Source organism: Gopherus flavomarginatus, chromosome 6 (genome assembly GCF_025201925.1).
Source record: "Gopherus flavomarginatus isolate rGopFla2 chromosome 6, rGopFla2.mat.asm, whole genome shotgun sequence".
Lineage (NCBI taxonomy): Eukaryota > Metazoa > Chordata > Testudines > Testudinidae > Gopherus > Gopherus flavomarginatus.
This window is the reverse complement of record NC_066622.1, coordinates 98,641,208-98,658,138: the sequence shown is the minus strand read 5'-3', so window position 1 is coordinate 98,658,138 and position 16,931 is coordinate 98,641,208. Positions and strand designations below refer to the sequence as shown.

General features: G+C 45.4%; 1 protein-coding gene across 4 annotated transcripts in view; it reads left to right on the top strand.

Annotated features, from left to right (window-relative positions):
• Positions 1–16,931, top strand: part of PALD1 (phosphatase domain containing paladin 1) — a 187,507-nt gene that overhangs the window by 93,752 nt on the left and 76,824 nt on the right. For all 4 annotated transcript variants that reach the window (XM_050959371.1, XM_050959373.1, XM_050959374.1 and 1 more), the window contains exons 11-17: positions 3,832–3,927; positions 4,673–4,807; positions 5,320–5,436; positions 5,572–5,751; positions 10,375–10,572; positions 12,420–12,560; positions 16,006–16,077. In XM_050959371.1, coding sequence (XP_050815328.1) covers positions 3,832–3,927; positions 4,673–4,807; positions 5,320–5,436; positions 5,572–5,751; positions 10,375–10,572; positions 12,420–12,560; positions 16,006–16,077 — 939 coding nt within the window. The remainder of the gene's footprint in view (positions 1–3,831; positions 3,928–4,672; positions 4,808–5,319; positions 5,437–5,571; positions 5,752–10,374; positions 10,573–12,419; positions 12,561–16,005; positions 16,078–16,931) is intronic.

The window sequence follows — 16,931 nt, the reverse complement described above, 5'->3', positions numbered from 1 at the left end:
TGTGAGAGAACGTTAAAAAAACTGGGCATGTTTAGTCTTGAGAAAAGAAAACTGAAGGGGGAACCTGATAAGTCTTGAAATATGTTAAGGGCTATCATAAAGAGAAGAGTGATCAATTGTTCGTCCTGTCCACTAGAGGTAGGACAAGAAGTAATGGCCTTAATCTGCAGCAGGGAAGATTGAGGTTAGATTTCAGGAAAAAATTTCTAACTACAGTTAAGCTCTGGATTGGCTTCCAAGGGAGGCTGAGGAATCCCCATCGTTGGAGGTTTTTAAGAACAGGTTAGGCAAACGTAAGGATCCTGTCTCGGCATGGGGGGATGGACTAGCTGACCTCTTGAGGTCTCTTCCAGCCCCTTATTTCTATGATTCAGCAATAAAAGTGTTTGATGGCACTTTTGTAAGTCTTGTCAGGAATTCATGAAATCCTGGTTTCCTCCTCCCCACTCCCCTGCCATTGTTTTTAGGAGCGTTTGGATTATTTCACTGCCCAAAGAGGAGTTGTACAGCACATGAGTAGCCTATATCTCAGTGGGCATTCTCTGGTAATGCATGGCATGTGTTCTTGGCCTACCAGTGAAGATGCCTCACAGTGCTGAATATGAGAGAGCAACAAGGTGAGGATCATCTTTCATTCATGTTTAAGCTGCAGGGCAGAGAGTTAGAAATCTTCCTCTGAGTCCTGAGGGTTGCTCCACTTTTTCATGCACTTTATATTCCCCAGCCTTAAGGCTTCATGTCCTTGCAACCATCCTTCCAGCAAAGGGTGACTGGATAGGACCCCCTTTGGAGTCTGTCAGTATCACTCCTTTGTGACCTTCCAGAGTCAGTATTGAGCCATGTGGTATGTCTCCATACCAAAGGGCTGAATGTGCTGCCTCTGAAGCTCTCCCAGCCTCTACTGGCCAGGCAGCAAGAGACAAGCATTGGGAATTGGTGCCTCAAGGGTTCAGCTTTGCTGATGAGGTCTCTCAGCCAGGCTGATTCGACGGTGATCAATTAGGGCTAAGTGTTCAGAAATATGGACCTGAACTGCCTGCACAAAATATGTCCCATTGGATCTGCACAGATAGGCATTTATATGCAAAAGAACCTATTTGCATACACAGTTGCAGGAGCGTTCTTTTAAGTTTCAGGCACAGTGTAGATATCACTTTATGAAAGTTTGGCTGTAGCTATATATTAAGTGCTTTCTTCTTCTGCTGTTTTAAAGAGAAAATGTAGACACATCCTGCTGACAGGTAGGCTTTGGAACTCAGAAACTGAAAGCTGGAATCTGAAGTGCTCCCGTTCACTATTACTTGGGATTGTGGTATTTGAAGGAGAACTTCTCTTCCTAGTTTGGTCTTTGGCATGGGCATGAGGATGGGTTTTTTACCCCATGTGGGGGATACAGTTTTGTTTTTTAAAAGGGGAAGCTACATGAGACCCATACCAAGCCCCCACTGCAGTGATTTGCTGTGGAAAGAGATGGCTGGTATATATTGTTACTGACAATGGGAAATAAACCTTCAGGGATTGCTGTAAATTAAACAAGAGGAGTGTTTATTTGAAGTTCAAATGTAGCAATAACACTTTTAAACAATGGAAAGTCTCAAGGAAAATATGCTTATTGGACATGAACTGCATTTGGGGGCAGAAGGGGAGGGAGGGAAGGAAAGAAACCAGAGAGAGAGAGAGAGAGAGATGGATGGTAGGAGATATTTGCATACATAGGTGTAGAACCAGATCTTCATCTTGTGAAAAACAATACATCTCCATTACAGTCAGTGGTGTTTCAGCATATGCTTAAGGGCTTTGCTGAACTGGGGTCTTACTGAATGAATTTTTATATGCCTGATCATTTTCTTGGGGCTTTTTGGCACACAGAGGAAATCTTTCTCTCACCCCCAAAAAGTTTGAGTTCCTGAAAGGTGCTAACTCTACAGAAATGAAGTCTGAAATCCTCTGTCCACAGAAAATAAGTATGGCACAGACAGCAGCAGAACATACTTCCATAAACCTCGCTGCCAATGTGCCTCAACTCCTGACCAGAAAGGGTCATGCCTATGGATGGAGAGGGGGGTGTTCACTCCTTACATCCCTGCTCAGACTGTTAGAATGGGTGTCAACTTGTGTCAAATCAAGCGTTGGCTTTTGTGATCTGGACACCTGTGAACAAAGAAATGGATTAAAACATCCTTTACATGGCAACAAGGTTCTGACATTACAAACCTGGTCTGGCTTTGCCCTGATGACCTACCAGTGACCTCTGTACACTTTGCTATCAATCCCCTGAGAAATCCAGTTTTGCTAAACTGGTCACCTGAGGCTGGGTCCAGGTAGTTAGTTAGTTAGTTAGTGTGTGTGTGTGTGTGTGTGTGTGTGTGTGTGTGTGTGTGTGTGTGTGTGTGTGTGTGTGTGTGTGTGTGTAATATAAAAAAAATTAAGAGAAAACAAAAACTTTCTGTGGTGTGTGTGTTAGGAGATTCACCTCAGAGCTAAAAATGTGGTAAAGAAAATTAAACAAAACAAATACCTGGGGAAAAATAACACTAATATTGATACTAACATCAATGAAAACCTGGCATATTCCCACCATTACAGACTTTGTTTTGAGTTTCCAGCATAAGCATGCTTCTCAGTCTCTTGATAAATGACAGAGGGCCGGATTTATCTCGTGGATAATATGTAAATATTCATGAATCAATTACATAATGTCAGAGATTTCCAAGTTACACTTGCCAAATCTTCCTTCCCTCCCCTAGTGTTACAGGGAAACCTCTTTATAAATACACAGCTAAATGTTAGAACATTTTCCATAACATCTTGGATCTGTATTTGCAGTCTAACTGCTTAGTGATCAAATATTTGTGACCTTCTGGGTGATCCTGGGGTGTCTGTGTGAAAAAACTTGACCTTCAGGTGCTCTAAGAAGGCATCTTATCTTAACAGTGCTATAACATGACCTTCAAGTTGTTTGGCTAACATGGGGTGCTCATGCTGTTTCCCTCCAACACTTGATTTTAACCTTTGATGATAGCACAGTTCAGACTCTTTGTCTTTAAGGCACCACAACAGTGTTTGTCCTCACTTAAGTCTACATATGCAATTCTAGTCACCTTCAAAGAAAGCAGATTTTATTGGCAAATTATCAGACAGAAGAGAGAAGCATTAAATAAAAACAAATTGGAAATAAACTCACCAAATACGATAGCAAACACCAGTGGACAGCCTCCTTGCTTGCATTATAGTGTATGACATTGTTACCCCTGTGTCTCTCACTCACTTTTCATCAACCCATGCCCACAAGAAGATGTCAGTGTCTGCACTTGTTAGCTGCAAGCCATTTGCCCAGGAAGGTGTCAGGACTGGAGCTCGCCACAACCCCTCTTTTTTATAGCTGGTTTGAAAAGTTTTAAGTCACATATTAACATTTGGATATTGCATTGCTCCAGACCAAACGGAGGATAGCAAACCAGTTTGAATCCAGTTGGAAGGACTCCTGCTTTGTCCAGAGCCCAAGCTATGCAGGAACATGAAGCAATATGCTATTCAAGTGTCCCATCCAACGTTGCATGCTTCACCATAAGTCTTAATCATTCTCAAATAGGGTCTCTGAGATAGGCTAGTGTTTGCATGTTACTGAGTTTTCTCTTCTAGACAAACAGCAACAAGTGTAAAGTGATCCCCCATCCTTGAAGGCAAACAGCTTACAGGGAGACACATTTCATAGACTCAAACTCTGCATTGGTCTTAGCGTTTGGGTCACGTTTAAAGTCTGCAGTTCATATTGAATGGGCTCTATCTCCTGTAGTCTGTCACAAGTGCCATTGTTATGGTTTATTCTAGGGGAGCAGCACCAAAGAGTATTTCCTTCAAAGGACTTTGCAGAGCCTTGAGCGCTATTTCTACTTGATTGCTTTCAACTACTACCTTCATGAGCAGGTGAGTGTTCTCCCCACTCTCCTTGGGAAACCTGCTCCTACACTTCCTCATCCCACTACTTCATTTCAGTAGCTCCACTGTGGGTGGAAACAAACATGTATGCTGAGGGGCTAGATGCTGGAACTTTCCTGAAATTGATTTTGATCCCCTCATGGTGTCTTCAGATGCTCTTGGTTTTATTTTGGGGGTATAATTCTAATGGATTACTAGGAGTAAAATCCAGTTAGGAGCATGGGGTAATGGTAAAGGTAGCCCAGCCCCCTCTCCCACTACGTACTGTGTATATGGCACATGACGTTCCCTGAGAAAACCGTCCCCTTTCATCTCCCAGAGGAAGGAACCCCAGGCACCAGGTGGTGACTCAGTGAACTGCTGTATTAGCTTTTCACCTGTGGAGCATGGAATCAAATCTTGGCTAATTTTCAAGTGAAATTGGTTTGAAAACCTTTTCCTTGTCTCCCATTTATCCACCTCACAAAACCATTGTACAGTATGGTATCACTCTGAGTCTGAGGCTCTGGACTGGAATAGGAAGGCGAATATCAGGGTCAGGTTGTGCGAAGCTCTGAAATGGGATTTAAAACCTCCCCCCTGCACGGTGAGCTTTCAGCCCTCTTCTGAACTGCCTGTAAGGATTAACTGTAAGGCTGCTATTCCTGTAAGATGTATGTGTAGTACAGTGCTTGCATTTATCTGTTCCTGAACAAAGCATGTCTGTCTGTCTGTCTCTCTTCCTCCCTGATAGTACCCCCTGGCCTTTGCCCTCAACTTCAGCAGATGGAGGTGTGGGCACCCAGAGCTCTACAGGCTGCAGATGAACATGAACCTGTCAGAGCTCACAGTGACGGGGGAACTGATAACAAAGGGGACGCGAGTGCTAGTGAGTGAGCTTCTTAAATCTTCTTGCAGATCTCACCCTTTGCAGGGCGCAGGCAACACAATAGGCATGTGAGGCTTATTCAGCCTCTCTAGAACCACATACAGTATATCAGAGCCAAACGTTCTTCAGGGAACGCCCCCCCCCATGATTCCCTAAGCTTACGCTGAAAATTCACTCTGATGAGGCCAAACCAGAGCCCTTGATCCATGTGCCCCTCAGCTTTGGAGTGTTTGAGATCTTGAGCCTGACTCTGTGACTTCGATCCCATCCCGAACCTTGTGTCAGACGTGCACATTGTAGTGGCCTGGGCAGTGTTTGAAGGGGAATGGGAGGCTCTTGGCGGAGGCGGTTGTTTTACCAGTGAGTGCTACTCTGAGCTGGAGAGTGATCAGCTGGGAGAGTCTGTCTGGAAAGACCTGTGATGGCAAAGGTGCCAGCTGAAACAAGAGATTGGAAATGTGGTTTTCATCTGAACTGTGGCTCCAGCTTACTCTGATTTTGTTTTTCTGCAGGTGGCGGATGAACGTTTCTCCCCAGATGTGCTCAGCACTGGGAAGGAAATGAGGGTAGCCAACTTCCGGAGGGTCCCCAAGATGCCTGTGTATGGGATGGCACAGCCCAACTCCAAGGTAAGGACGCAGCGTGGTGGAGATTCTGACACGGGGAGGTGACCAGAGTGCAGGACTGAAACCTGGATTGTGCCCTGTGCAGGGCAGCTTGAAACGTGTGTGCTGGGAGTTTCATTTTGTTTCCATATCCCATAGGCTATTGGAAGTGTGCTAAGCTACCTAACTGATGCAAAGAGGAAGTACTCCCACATCACCTGGATAAACCTCCGTGAAGAAGTGGTGCTGGAAGGGAATGAACAAATCTACACCGTCCGGGAACCTGGAAACCTGGAACAACAGATTACGGTGCCTGTTACATCACCTGAACAACTAGAGGTGAACACTCAGCACCTTCTTCACCTTCTGCCTTTTCTGTTCTTGGTGGTAGTCTCTACTGCTGCTAGGGGCGCTTAATGCAGTGAAGCAGGCACTAGGAGGTGTCTTGGTGCTATTTTGGTCCTGTAACATTTTGCGTGAGCAACTTGTATTGCTTTATTTTCATTGGCATATATGTAACTGCCTAGTGGTTACAAAGCAAATACTACATGGTAGTAATACTTGAGTAACTAACACAAATTCTCTGAGAAAAGGTGGATGAGGTAATGTCTTTTATTGGACCAGCCTCTGTTGGAGAGAGAGACAAGGTTTCGAGCTTACATAGAGCTCTTCTTCAGGTCTGGGAAACTAAGGCCAGGTCTACACTGCAAATCTCTATCGGTATAACCACATCGCTCAGGGGTGTGGAAAATCCATGCCCCTGAGCGACCTAGTAATACTGACCTATCTCCCTGTGTAGACAGCGCTATGTTGACAGGAGGGCTTCTCTCACCAAACACAGCTTCCACCTCTCAGGGAGAGGGATTAACTATGCTGAAAGGAGAAGCTCTCCCATCAGTGTAAGAGTGTTTTCACTTAAGCTCCACCATGACGCAGCTGCATCAGTATGAAGACCTGCCCTCACTCAGGCCTTATCTACACTACCAAGTTTTGTCACCAAAAACTGCCTTTTGGCAACAAAACAGCGAGAGCGTACACACTGCAATGCGACTTCTGTCGGGAAAAATACTTGGTTTTCGCAGCAAAAAACTTCCACCCCTACGAGAGACTTTTTTCTTTTTCCCTCCTGTCATAGTATCTTTCCCCAATCTGAACCTTAGTGTCCAAAAGTTGGGGTACCAGCATGAATTCCTCTAAGCTTAATTACCTGCTTAGATCTGATAAGCTGCCACCAATCAGGAATTCCAGTGCCTGATACACTCTGGTCCCCCCAAAACCTTCCCTGGGGACCCCCAAGACCTAGACCCCCTGGAGCTTAACACAAGGTAAGTAAACTCCTTTCCTCACCCATGCCTCTCCTAGGATTTCCCTCCCTGGGTTACCCTGGAAGATTACCGTGATTCAAACTCCTTGAATCTTAAAACAGGGAGGAATGTCCCTTCCCCCCCTCCCCTTTCTCTCTCACCCAGAGGCAAAACCGATTCAAGCTCCGTGAATCTAAAACAAAGGGATTCCACCCTTCTCCCTCCTTGTTAAGTACAGACTCAATTCCCTTGAGCCTCAACAAGGGGAAAAAATCAGACAGGTCTTAAAAGCAAAACTTTTAATAAAAGAAAAAAAGAATAAAGAAAATCACTGTAAATTCAAGATGGAATATTACAGGGTCTGTCAGCTTCTAGAAACTGGAGAAAAAGCCTCCTCCAGCAGAAATACAATTTAAAATACTTTCAGCCAAATACACATTAGACCTCTACCAGCCAGATACACATTTGCAAATAAAGAAAACCAATTAAAAAGACTAAACTGCCTTTCTACTTGCACTTACTACTTGAATAGAAAATTAGAGCCTGTAGTACATCCAGTCACTCTCAGATCCCAGAGAGAACAAAGCCAAACCCAAAAAACACAAACAAAGGCTTCCCTCCACTGAGATTTGAAAGTATCTTGTTTCCTGATTGGTCCCCTGGTCAGGTGTTTGGTTCCCTGTTTGGTAACCCTTTACAGGTAAAAGAGACATTAACCCTTAACTATCTGTTTGACACCTCTCTTTATTTTTGACAAAGAGCCAGTGTAGACACTGCTGTTTGTTTTGTCAACAGAACTGGCTTCCGCCAGTATCCCACAATGTCTGCCCTGATCATTCTGCTCAGTGTTTTGATCTCTGCTGCCCTGCAGGCATGCACCCTTTCCCTTTCAAAGCTCCAGGAAGTATCCAATGGCTGAGCGTGCTGCTCCGTTTGGGGAACAAAGAGCAAAATCATTGGAATGCTCCTGTTTCCTTCCCCCCCCCCCACCACTAGGAACACAACAGCAGGCAGATTGCTGTTGTGGTGGAGGGGAGAGACTAGTGTGCTGCTTTGACATTCCTCAGCATGAAGAGCTCACAGAGCTGCTCAGGATGCTGCTCCTGGCAGCTGAGGAGGCTGTGGGAGAACTCGGAGGGAATCCCAAAATGCACAGGGATCAGCTCCGCCATCCCACGACGCTGCACTGTGGGATACATGCCCAGAGCGCATTGCTCACACTGTCGATGATGGCGCCCTCAATGTGGACATGATCTGTCAACAGAGGGAGCAAGTGTGAACACCTTTTGGTGATTTTTGTTTTGTTGACTTTTGGGTGTCAACATAAGTTTTGTCGAGAAAACTTGGTAGTGTAGACAAGGCCTCAGTGTTGCTGCTAAATACAAGATTTGAACAGATTGTTTAGCATAAGTAGGTAACACATTTCAAGGATGCTTAATGGGCCACTTCATCTTGAATGGTCCCTTGAAATATGTGTTAACCCCTTATGCTAAACAGTCTGTTCAGATCTTGTATTTAGCAGCCACGCTTTGAGTTAGGCTATGTTTACACTTTGCACCTTGCAATGGCGTAGCTGTGCCGCTGCAGCCACACCATGGTAAGGTACCAGTGTAGCTGCCCTTCGTCACTGGGCAATAAAATAAAACCACCTCCAAGAAGTGGCAGTAGCTACGTCAATGAGAGCGGCTACTGCTGACAAAGCACTGTCCGCACCGGTGCTCGTTGTCGTTAACACTTCTGTCATTCAGGAGCTGCTTTTTCACATCCCTGAGCAACAAAAGTTTTAATGGCGAAAGTGCCAGTGTAGACAAAGTCTCAGTTTCCCAGACCTGAAGAGCTCTGTGTGGCTCGAAAGCTTGTCTCTGTCACCAACAGAAGTTGGTTCAATAAAAGATATTACCTCACCCACATTGTCTCTCTAATATCCTGGGACTGACACAGCTACAACCCTGCATATCGCACAAATTCAGTAATTACTGTGTAACACGCTGAGTTCTCAGGATACATCAGAGTATTACTCTAATGAAGAATATAAGAAAAATAGGTAGTTAATTTTGTTACTGTGTAGTGCACGTATAAACTCAGTATTTAAAATACAGTTCTGTGTGGAATGGTTATTTTTCCCCTCTCAAATTGCTGTACCATTGGGGGTGGGATAAACAACAGTTTTCACTTTGCTGATAAACAAGTCAAAGTACCACCAGCCTTAATGTACACCAAGCTGAAGATAAGTTACCATCAGCAAATGAGATTTACATTGACGTACTGGAGACTGCATTTAAAGATATTCCATCCATATGTTCCACAGTAGGGCATGGACCTGTGAGCCTCATCAGTCCTCTTCTCCCTCTCATCCCATTCCCAGCTGGTCACCTACCTGGGTTGCTGCTTATCACCCACCCCAGGGTGTTGTGCACTTGGTACAGAGAATTTCAATGTCTGGATACTGACCGAAGATTTTTCATCTTTCTTGATTCTTTTCTTTTTTTTCTTTCTGCCTGCCTGCCCAGCCACCCCACTCTCTCTCTTTCTCATGTTGGCAAATAAGAGAAGGGAGGAAGGAAAGCAGTCTCATGACAAATACAGTTTTGTGTGGCATAACGTATTTTATATCTGCTGTAACCCTGAGCGCGTTGGTTTGACACAAAAAGCATAGTTGTAATAAAATTATTAGTAAGCATTTATACAGCACCTAAATGTATATAATATTTTACAGAATGTGGAATAAAACTTGGCTCAAACCTGGAGAGTTTACGGGGTGGCTTGAAAGAACATGTAAATGATACAGTTAGGCAAGGGAGAACAGAGATGTTCTTGTCTGGGTCTTGAAAAGGGATAGCCAGGACAACTGAGAGGAGAAGGGTGGCCCTACCACAGTGGTCAGGTTGTGTGGTGGGACGGCAACGAGGCTGGTGCTGGCTGTGTAGAGAAGGGAGTGTGGAGAGACTAGATTCATGAGTTAGGCAAGCCCATGAGAGGTTTTAAAATCAGGAGGGCAATTTTAACAGGATCTTGAAATGAATGAAGAGTCAGCAGAGGTGTACAAGCATGGGGCAGATATGGTTTTGTTCCTATGTACAAAACAGAAGGTGGGCAGTAGCATTTTGAACATGTGGGAGTTTGAAGTGTTGGAACTTGGGTTGGCCATACAGAACTTGAAGGAAGTTGTGTCAGGCAGCAATGAAGATGTGGATCAGGATTTCAACAGAGGCAGAGGCTGTGTACAAGCGATGTCGCAAAAGGGATTATGGGCACATTTGTATCCCTGGGAGATGAGAGGAAAAAGAGTCAAGGAGTCACCCCAAGAGATTAAGGACAGTAAAAAACCATGGAAGGTGTGAGTCCAGGTGGGCAATAGAAGCATTCCTACCTCACTGGCAGAGTCTTCGGGAGAGGTCCAGACCTGAAAAGCAGGGGTTGTGGTAGATTAGGCTAAGGCATATTAGCAGAGCTGTGTGTGGGAAGTTTCCACACTGTGGTCTTGCAATATGCCTGGCATTAGTCCCTCACGTCCCTGAGTCCTAAGTTCACCTACAAATTTATGGGGAAATAAAAATTTCCCTTTCGGGTGAAAAAGGAAGGAAGATTCTGAAAAATGATGTTATTTGTCCATACAATGAAAGGAGTCTTGTTCAGTTTCTTTGTCTCTCCCCTGCAGAAATTAGAGTCCACCTTGAAGAATGACTTGCTAAAGTCCCAGAAGTGGCTGGAGGTGTATCTAGAACAGGAGAAGCAGATGAAGATATTTAAGAGTTGCCTGACCACACAGGAGATACTTAATCAGCACAAGAGCACATGCCAGGGGCTGGTGTACAAACGAATCCCAATCCCAGACTTCTGTGCTCCCAAGGAGCAGGTAATGGAGGAGCTAAAAGGTATTCCATAGTTTCAGCACCAAAACTCCCCTGAAGGGGCAGTGGTGAACGCCTTCAGTGAGAATCTCCTGGGTTTTCTCCCCCACCACTTTCAAAGGGTGGTGGGTGGATAGGTCAGCTCTTCTCTCTCTTTCTCCCTATGACCAAACTGATACTCACCCTCCTTCCCAGTTTGACTTTCTCTCCTGGTTCCCCCTCCAAATTGATATTCTCTCTTTTGCCCTAAATTGTCTCTCTCTCTCTCACTACTTCTTCCATTTCCCCCTGCAGTTGCTTTCCTCTCTTCTGGCTCCTCCCTTTCCTTCACCTTAAGGCACTGCAGCCTCTTTCCCTATAGGAGTGAGGAGCTGCTGCTGCGCTAGATATGTGGTCGCTGAATCTGGCTGCTCCATTTCCTTTCTTTCTCTGTGTTTGTACTCAGGAGAAGTCAATGAGGCAAGTTACCAGACAGTCTCCTGTCTGCTCACCATAGCCTCAGGGCCTGGTGGCTGACATTGCTTTTGAGGAAAAAAAAAGGCAGCATGATTGCAATCCCTAGCCTGTACTGTCTGGTACTATAACTCTGGGACAATCCTGGCCAGAATGAGATGCTCTGCAGCCCTGGGTTGCGTGTACTGCTTGTGTTCCTGTACAGTTTATAGACTTGCAAAGAGGAGATTTGGGGTATGCTCCTTTAGGGATGTTATGCAGTTGCTTACAGTGCTGAATCGTCTCCAGTATACCAGAAACGTCTCCTAGCCAGAGGGTCACTGATCTGTGTTCTAGTAATTTGGCCCATGCGGGGATCACAGACGCTTTTGTCCATGAAATTTCATTTCTCTAGTTTTACAGGTCTGAATATGTTTATGGTAAGCATTGATAGAATCAAGACCACTTTGCAGTCATGTTTATTGTAAGTGCATTATTGCCATCTGCTGGTCTCAACCTGCAATTATAGATTTGCACCTACAGTTGTTAATCTCAGATTTTCCTTTGCATTTCTGTTTATCCTAGACATTTTATGTTGATGCAAAAGAAATTAAGAGAACTGTAATTAGCATTATCCTAGAGAGATTTCCTATTTGCATTTTCACTTGAGTGAAAATGATCACCTTGGGATAGCCATAGAGAGTTGTGTATTCTACAGCTGCAGAAGCTGGGGGATTTAAGACCAGTTAGTCTGGATTTGATATAATCATACACTATTCTTCCTTGGAAGGAGAAATTTAAGACCTATGTAGTAACACTGTAATGTAGATGGTGCCATAGACCCATTAGAAATACATGAGAAAGACAGGGAACAGCTGCTTTTCAACACCTCAGGGGAAAAAAAGTTGGCCAGACACAGTAAAGACAGTGTTAATGATCTCTATGTGCAGGTGAATGCTGCTGGTTCACAACATATCAGGGTATAGGATTAAATGGAAGTCACACACAGACTCAGTGGTATCCCTCTTAAATCTGGACTAAAGTGTTCAAGTTCCACATTAGGAGTAAGGATTTTACCTAACTGCTGACACTCCCATGCACTGTGGCTGCTATTCAGATGCAAGTTAAAGATCCCATGGCACTTTCTGCAAGAAATAGAGGGTTATGCCTTTGCGTAGGCCAATATTCCCTCCCCCGTATGAGGTTGATTGCATCAAAGGCTATGGCATTTCACACACAATCACTGCACTCCCAGTGTGTATCTTCTTGCTTTGTAGCACCCTTTCGGTTACCTGGTAAGTGAAAGGCACTACAGAAAATCAGATACGGTTCAATTAATCCACAGGGGCAGCGGAACAGAATTAATGAGTCACACCCAGCAGGGAAAGTCCGTACTTAATTTTTTGTTGTTCATTTTTAGGATGTAGATCGGCTATTGGACGCGATGAAGAGTGCGCTAGCTGAGGACTCTCACACGGCCTTTGTGTTCAACTGCCATAGTGGCAAAGGGAGAACCACCACAGCCATGGTTATTGCGGTCCTCACGCTCTGGCATTTCAATGTAGGTATTAGCCCAGGGATGGGTCTCTTGTTCTAAGGAGGATTTGGAACAAAGGAAGCTCTGAGGAATGAATCCCTAAACACTAAGCCCTAACCCCGTGAGCAGTGAAAGAGGGTGTGACAGGTTGGATCACAGAACCCCCCTTTGGAGCTGCCAACCAATGTGCCAAGACTACTTCTGTCCCTATTTTCCCTGCCAGCTCAGGACTCCAGCACCCAGGCTTGCTGAACCAGACAGACACTCCCGTCTGCTCCAACACAGACCCAGGGTCTGAATTACCTGCCCCAAAGCTGCAGGTTTAGCTGAAAACAGCTCACAGAAGTGTGCTTGTCTTTAGCCCTTCTGTGATCCAACCTGTCACACCCTCTTTCACTGCTCACGGGGTTAGGGCTTGGTGTTTAGGGATTCATTCCTCAGAGCTTCCTTTGTTCCAACTCTCTATGGCTACCTCCCAATGGGGTCTAAACCCAAATAAATTCATTTTACCCTATATAAAGCTTACGCAGGGTAAACTCATAAATTGTTTGCCCTCTATAACAGAGATAGAGAGAGATGCACAGTTGTTTACTCCCCCGGGTATTAATACATACTCCGAGTTAATAAGTAAAAAGTGATTTTATTAAATACAGAAAGTCAGATTTAAGTGGTTCCCAGCAGTAAGAGACAGAACAAAGTAAGTCACCAAGCAAAATAAAATAAAACATGCAAATCTATGTCTAATCAAACTGAATACAGATAATCTAACCCTCAGAGATGCTTCTGTAAGTTTTTTCTCAGGACTTGTCTACATCACAAAGTTGCAGCACTGGTGAGAGGGTTACAGCGCTGCAACTTAGGAGGTGTACACATCTGCAGGGCATCACCAGCGCTGCAACTCCCTGTTTGCAGCGCTGGCCGTACTCCCGTTTTGTCTCGGGTGTAGAGGATCCAGCGCTGGTGATCCAGCGCTGGTAAACAAGTGTAGACACTTACCAGCGCTTTTCTTGACCTCCGTGGAATAAGCAGGTATCCCAGCATACCTGAGGAAGCCTCTCCTTCAAGCAGGTCTCTTTCCCTGCGGTTTGCAGGGGTGTCCGGGGAACGCGAGAGCAAACCGCGGGGAAGCTGGTCTCCTTCCCTGCGGTTTGCTCTCGCGTTCCCCGAACCCCCGTGCAAGCAGGTCTCCTTCCCTGCGGTTTGCAGGGGGGTTCGGGGAACGCGAGAGCAAACCGCGGGGAAGCTGGTCTCCTTCCCTGCGGTTTGCTCTCGCGTTCCCCGAACCCCCGAGCAAGCAGGTCTCCTTCCCTGCGGTTTGCTCTCGCGTTCCCCGAACCCCCGTGCAAGCAGGTCTCCTTCCCTGCGGTTTGCTCTCGCGTTCCCCGAACCCCCGTGCAAGCAGGTCTCCTTCCCTGCGGTTTGCAGGGGGGTTCGGGGAACGCGAGAGCAAACTGCGGGGAAGCTGGTCTCCTTCCCCGGTTTGCTCTCGCGTTCCCCGAACCCCTGTGCAAGCAGGTCTCCTTCCCTGCGGTTTGCAGGGGGGTTCGGGGAACGCGAGAGCAAACCGCGGGGAAGCTGGTCTCCTTCCCTGGTTTGCTCTCGCGTTCCCCGAACCCCCGTGCAAGCAGGTCTCCTTCCCTGCGGTTTGCAGGGGGGTTCGGGGAACGCGAGAGCAAACCGTGGGGAAGGAGAACTTCCCTGAACCCCCCTTGAAGCCGCCCAACAGTGCTGCAGTGTGGCCACACCTAACACCACTTGCAGCGCTGGTTGCTGTAAGTGTGGCCACTCTGCAGCGCTGGCCCTATACAGCTGTACTAATACAGCTGTAACAACCAGCGCTGCAAAATTGTAGATGTAGACATACCCTCAGACTGGACATCTTCCAGGCCTGGGCACAATTCTTTCACCTGGTACAGCTCTTGTCCCAGCTCAGGTGATAGCTAGGGGATTCTTCATGGTGGCTCTTCCCTCTCCTTGTTCTCTTCCACCCCTTTATATATCTTTTGCATAAGGCGGGAATCCTTTTATCCCTCTCTGAGTTCCCACCCCTCCTTCTCAATGGAAAGACACCAGGTTAAAGATGGATTCCAGTTCAGGTGACATGATCACATGTCACTGCAAGACTTCATTACCCACTTGCCAGCACACACGCATACAGGAAGACTTACAGGTAAAACACAGCCATTTGAAGACAATGGTCCTAGTTAATGGGAGTCATCAAGATTCCAAACCACCATTAATGGCCCACACTTTACATAATTACAATAGGCCCTCAGAGTTGTTTCATATTTCTAGTTTCAGATACAAGAGTGGTACAATTATACAAATAGGATGATTACACTCAGATTGTAAGCTTTGTAATGATACCTTACAAGAGACCTTTTGCATGAAGCATATTCCAGTTACATTAGTCACTTATTATTAAATTTTGATAAAAGTTATAGACTGCACAACGTCACGGAGGGCTGTGCTGGAACCTCAGTAGGAGCCTTAGAGTGGAATAAGGCCTCTAATAAGATTGGTTTGCTCAGCAGCAATATAGTTTAAACAAAGAGATTTCATTATTGCTGTGAGTGTGGCCACTGAAATGGTGGAACAGATTATTCACCAATTCTTGCTTCACTACATCACTTCCCGATTTCTCAAATCTGTTTCCTTGAGCTCTGCACTACTGGGCTAGTCCTAATAGTGGAGCTGGAGGTTATCAGCTGCATGAGTAGTGTCACCAAGGAGTTCTGCTGCAACTTGAAATGGCAGCAGGGTTTTTTTCAATGAGAAATGTGGAACAGTGCTTTAAAATGACCTTAAGTGTGGCTTTGGATTATGGAGACCAAGGACATCTCCCTATTATTAACCCTTTCTTATGTATATGCCAGCAAAGAAGCTTAAGAACAACAGCTAGGATGTTGATGTTATTTTTTGCAATTCTTCAGCATCTTCCATCAAAGGCACTGTAATGGGCTTTGTAAATATTAAGGAATTAAGTTGCATGCACCTCATGAACTAGTCTTGTTTTACAGAGCAGGAAACTGGGGCACAAAAGTTCAGTGACTTGTCCAAAGTAACTCAACGAGTCTGGGGCAAACCTGGGACAAAGGGCATTGGGGTGGGGCCTACCGGTTTGTGATCAGACATAAGTCAGGAAACTTGCCCATGCAGTCAGTGGAAGAACCAAGAATACAGGGCCAAGTCATTTAACTGCTGTTCGTCAGTGTCACCTTCTGTTAAAAGAAAAAAAGCATAAATAAGTTCTTTGACAACTATAGTGAAAAAAGCTACATGTTACAAAGTATTATTTGTAAAGTCTGTGCCTCCTGAGGCGCAGTTCTTCCCTTAGACCACTGTATTCCCACATACAGTATTGTTAAGTGTCGCAGGAGTTCACCCAGGAGACAATTGCATGTGAGGGGGTGTAACTGGATAGCTTTTTAACTGCTCAACCTGGCTTAGCCTCTTCTTCTTGCTGCAGGGCATCCCTGAGATGAGTGAGGATGAAATTGTGAGTGTACCTGATGCCAAATACACCAAAGGAGAATTTGAGGTGAGTCCTCCTCCCATATTAATCTGCCTTTATTTCAGAGTGTCTTGTGAAATCTCCAGGGGCTGCAAATGTCCTGTTCCTTCAAACAGTCTCAGCATTTCAGCTACTTCATTCAGGGACTGAATTTCCCACTAAGTGATGGGGCCTATGTTTAGGATTCTGAAGCAGCCAGACTGGGGTTTATTCACATTGTGGTTAAAACTCTGATAGTAACAGCCCGGTTCAAGTCTGGGTCCTGGCATTTGGGGGCTTTTCTGGGGCTCTGATATTGGGGTTAGTCTGCTCATGGTTCATATTTGGAGATAGGTCTTTTGCTTCTTTAAAAATCACACTGTGTGCAGAACAAGGCAAGATGATGACAGCCTGTTAACGATTAACACATTGTTAGGCTGGTCTCAGGAGGTGCTAAATGTCTGTTTTCATCAGCTACATCAAAGCAGAGACCAGGCATTAGCCTACAGGAGACATGTCTAAAGAGCACTCCATTTGTCCATCAGGTGCAGGCAATCTGTGTGTCAGATAAAATAGCTAGAATAATAAAGTTTTTTTCTAAAAATAGGGCTCTCTTTCCACACCCCACCAGAGTGTAAATGTTAACAGCTGTGAGTTCAAGCCTCACTGACCCTCCCTCATCTGTTGATGGTGTGATTATGACCTTCTTTATTAACCCCAGCCTCTACTGTTTCCCTATTGTGAAATCACTCTGTTCTGTTCATTTTTATTTTCCAAAGGCAACAAACATTTCACCCAAGTGTCTGGCATTTTGCTTCTGAAAGAGGCTTATGAATACCACAGCACTTGTGGCACTGTGGCAAGTCCACCTTCTGGCTGGTGACCTGCAGGTGTGCAGTACT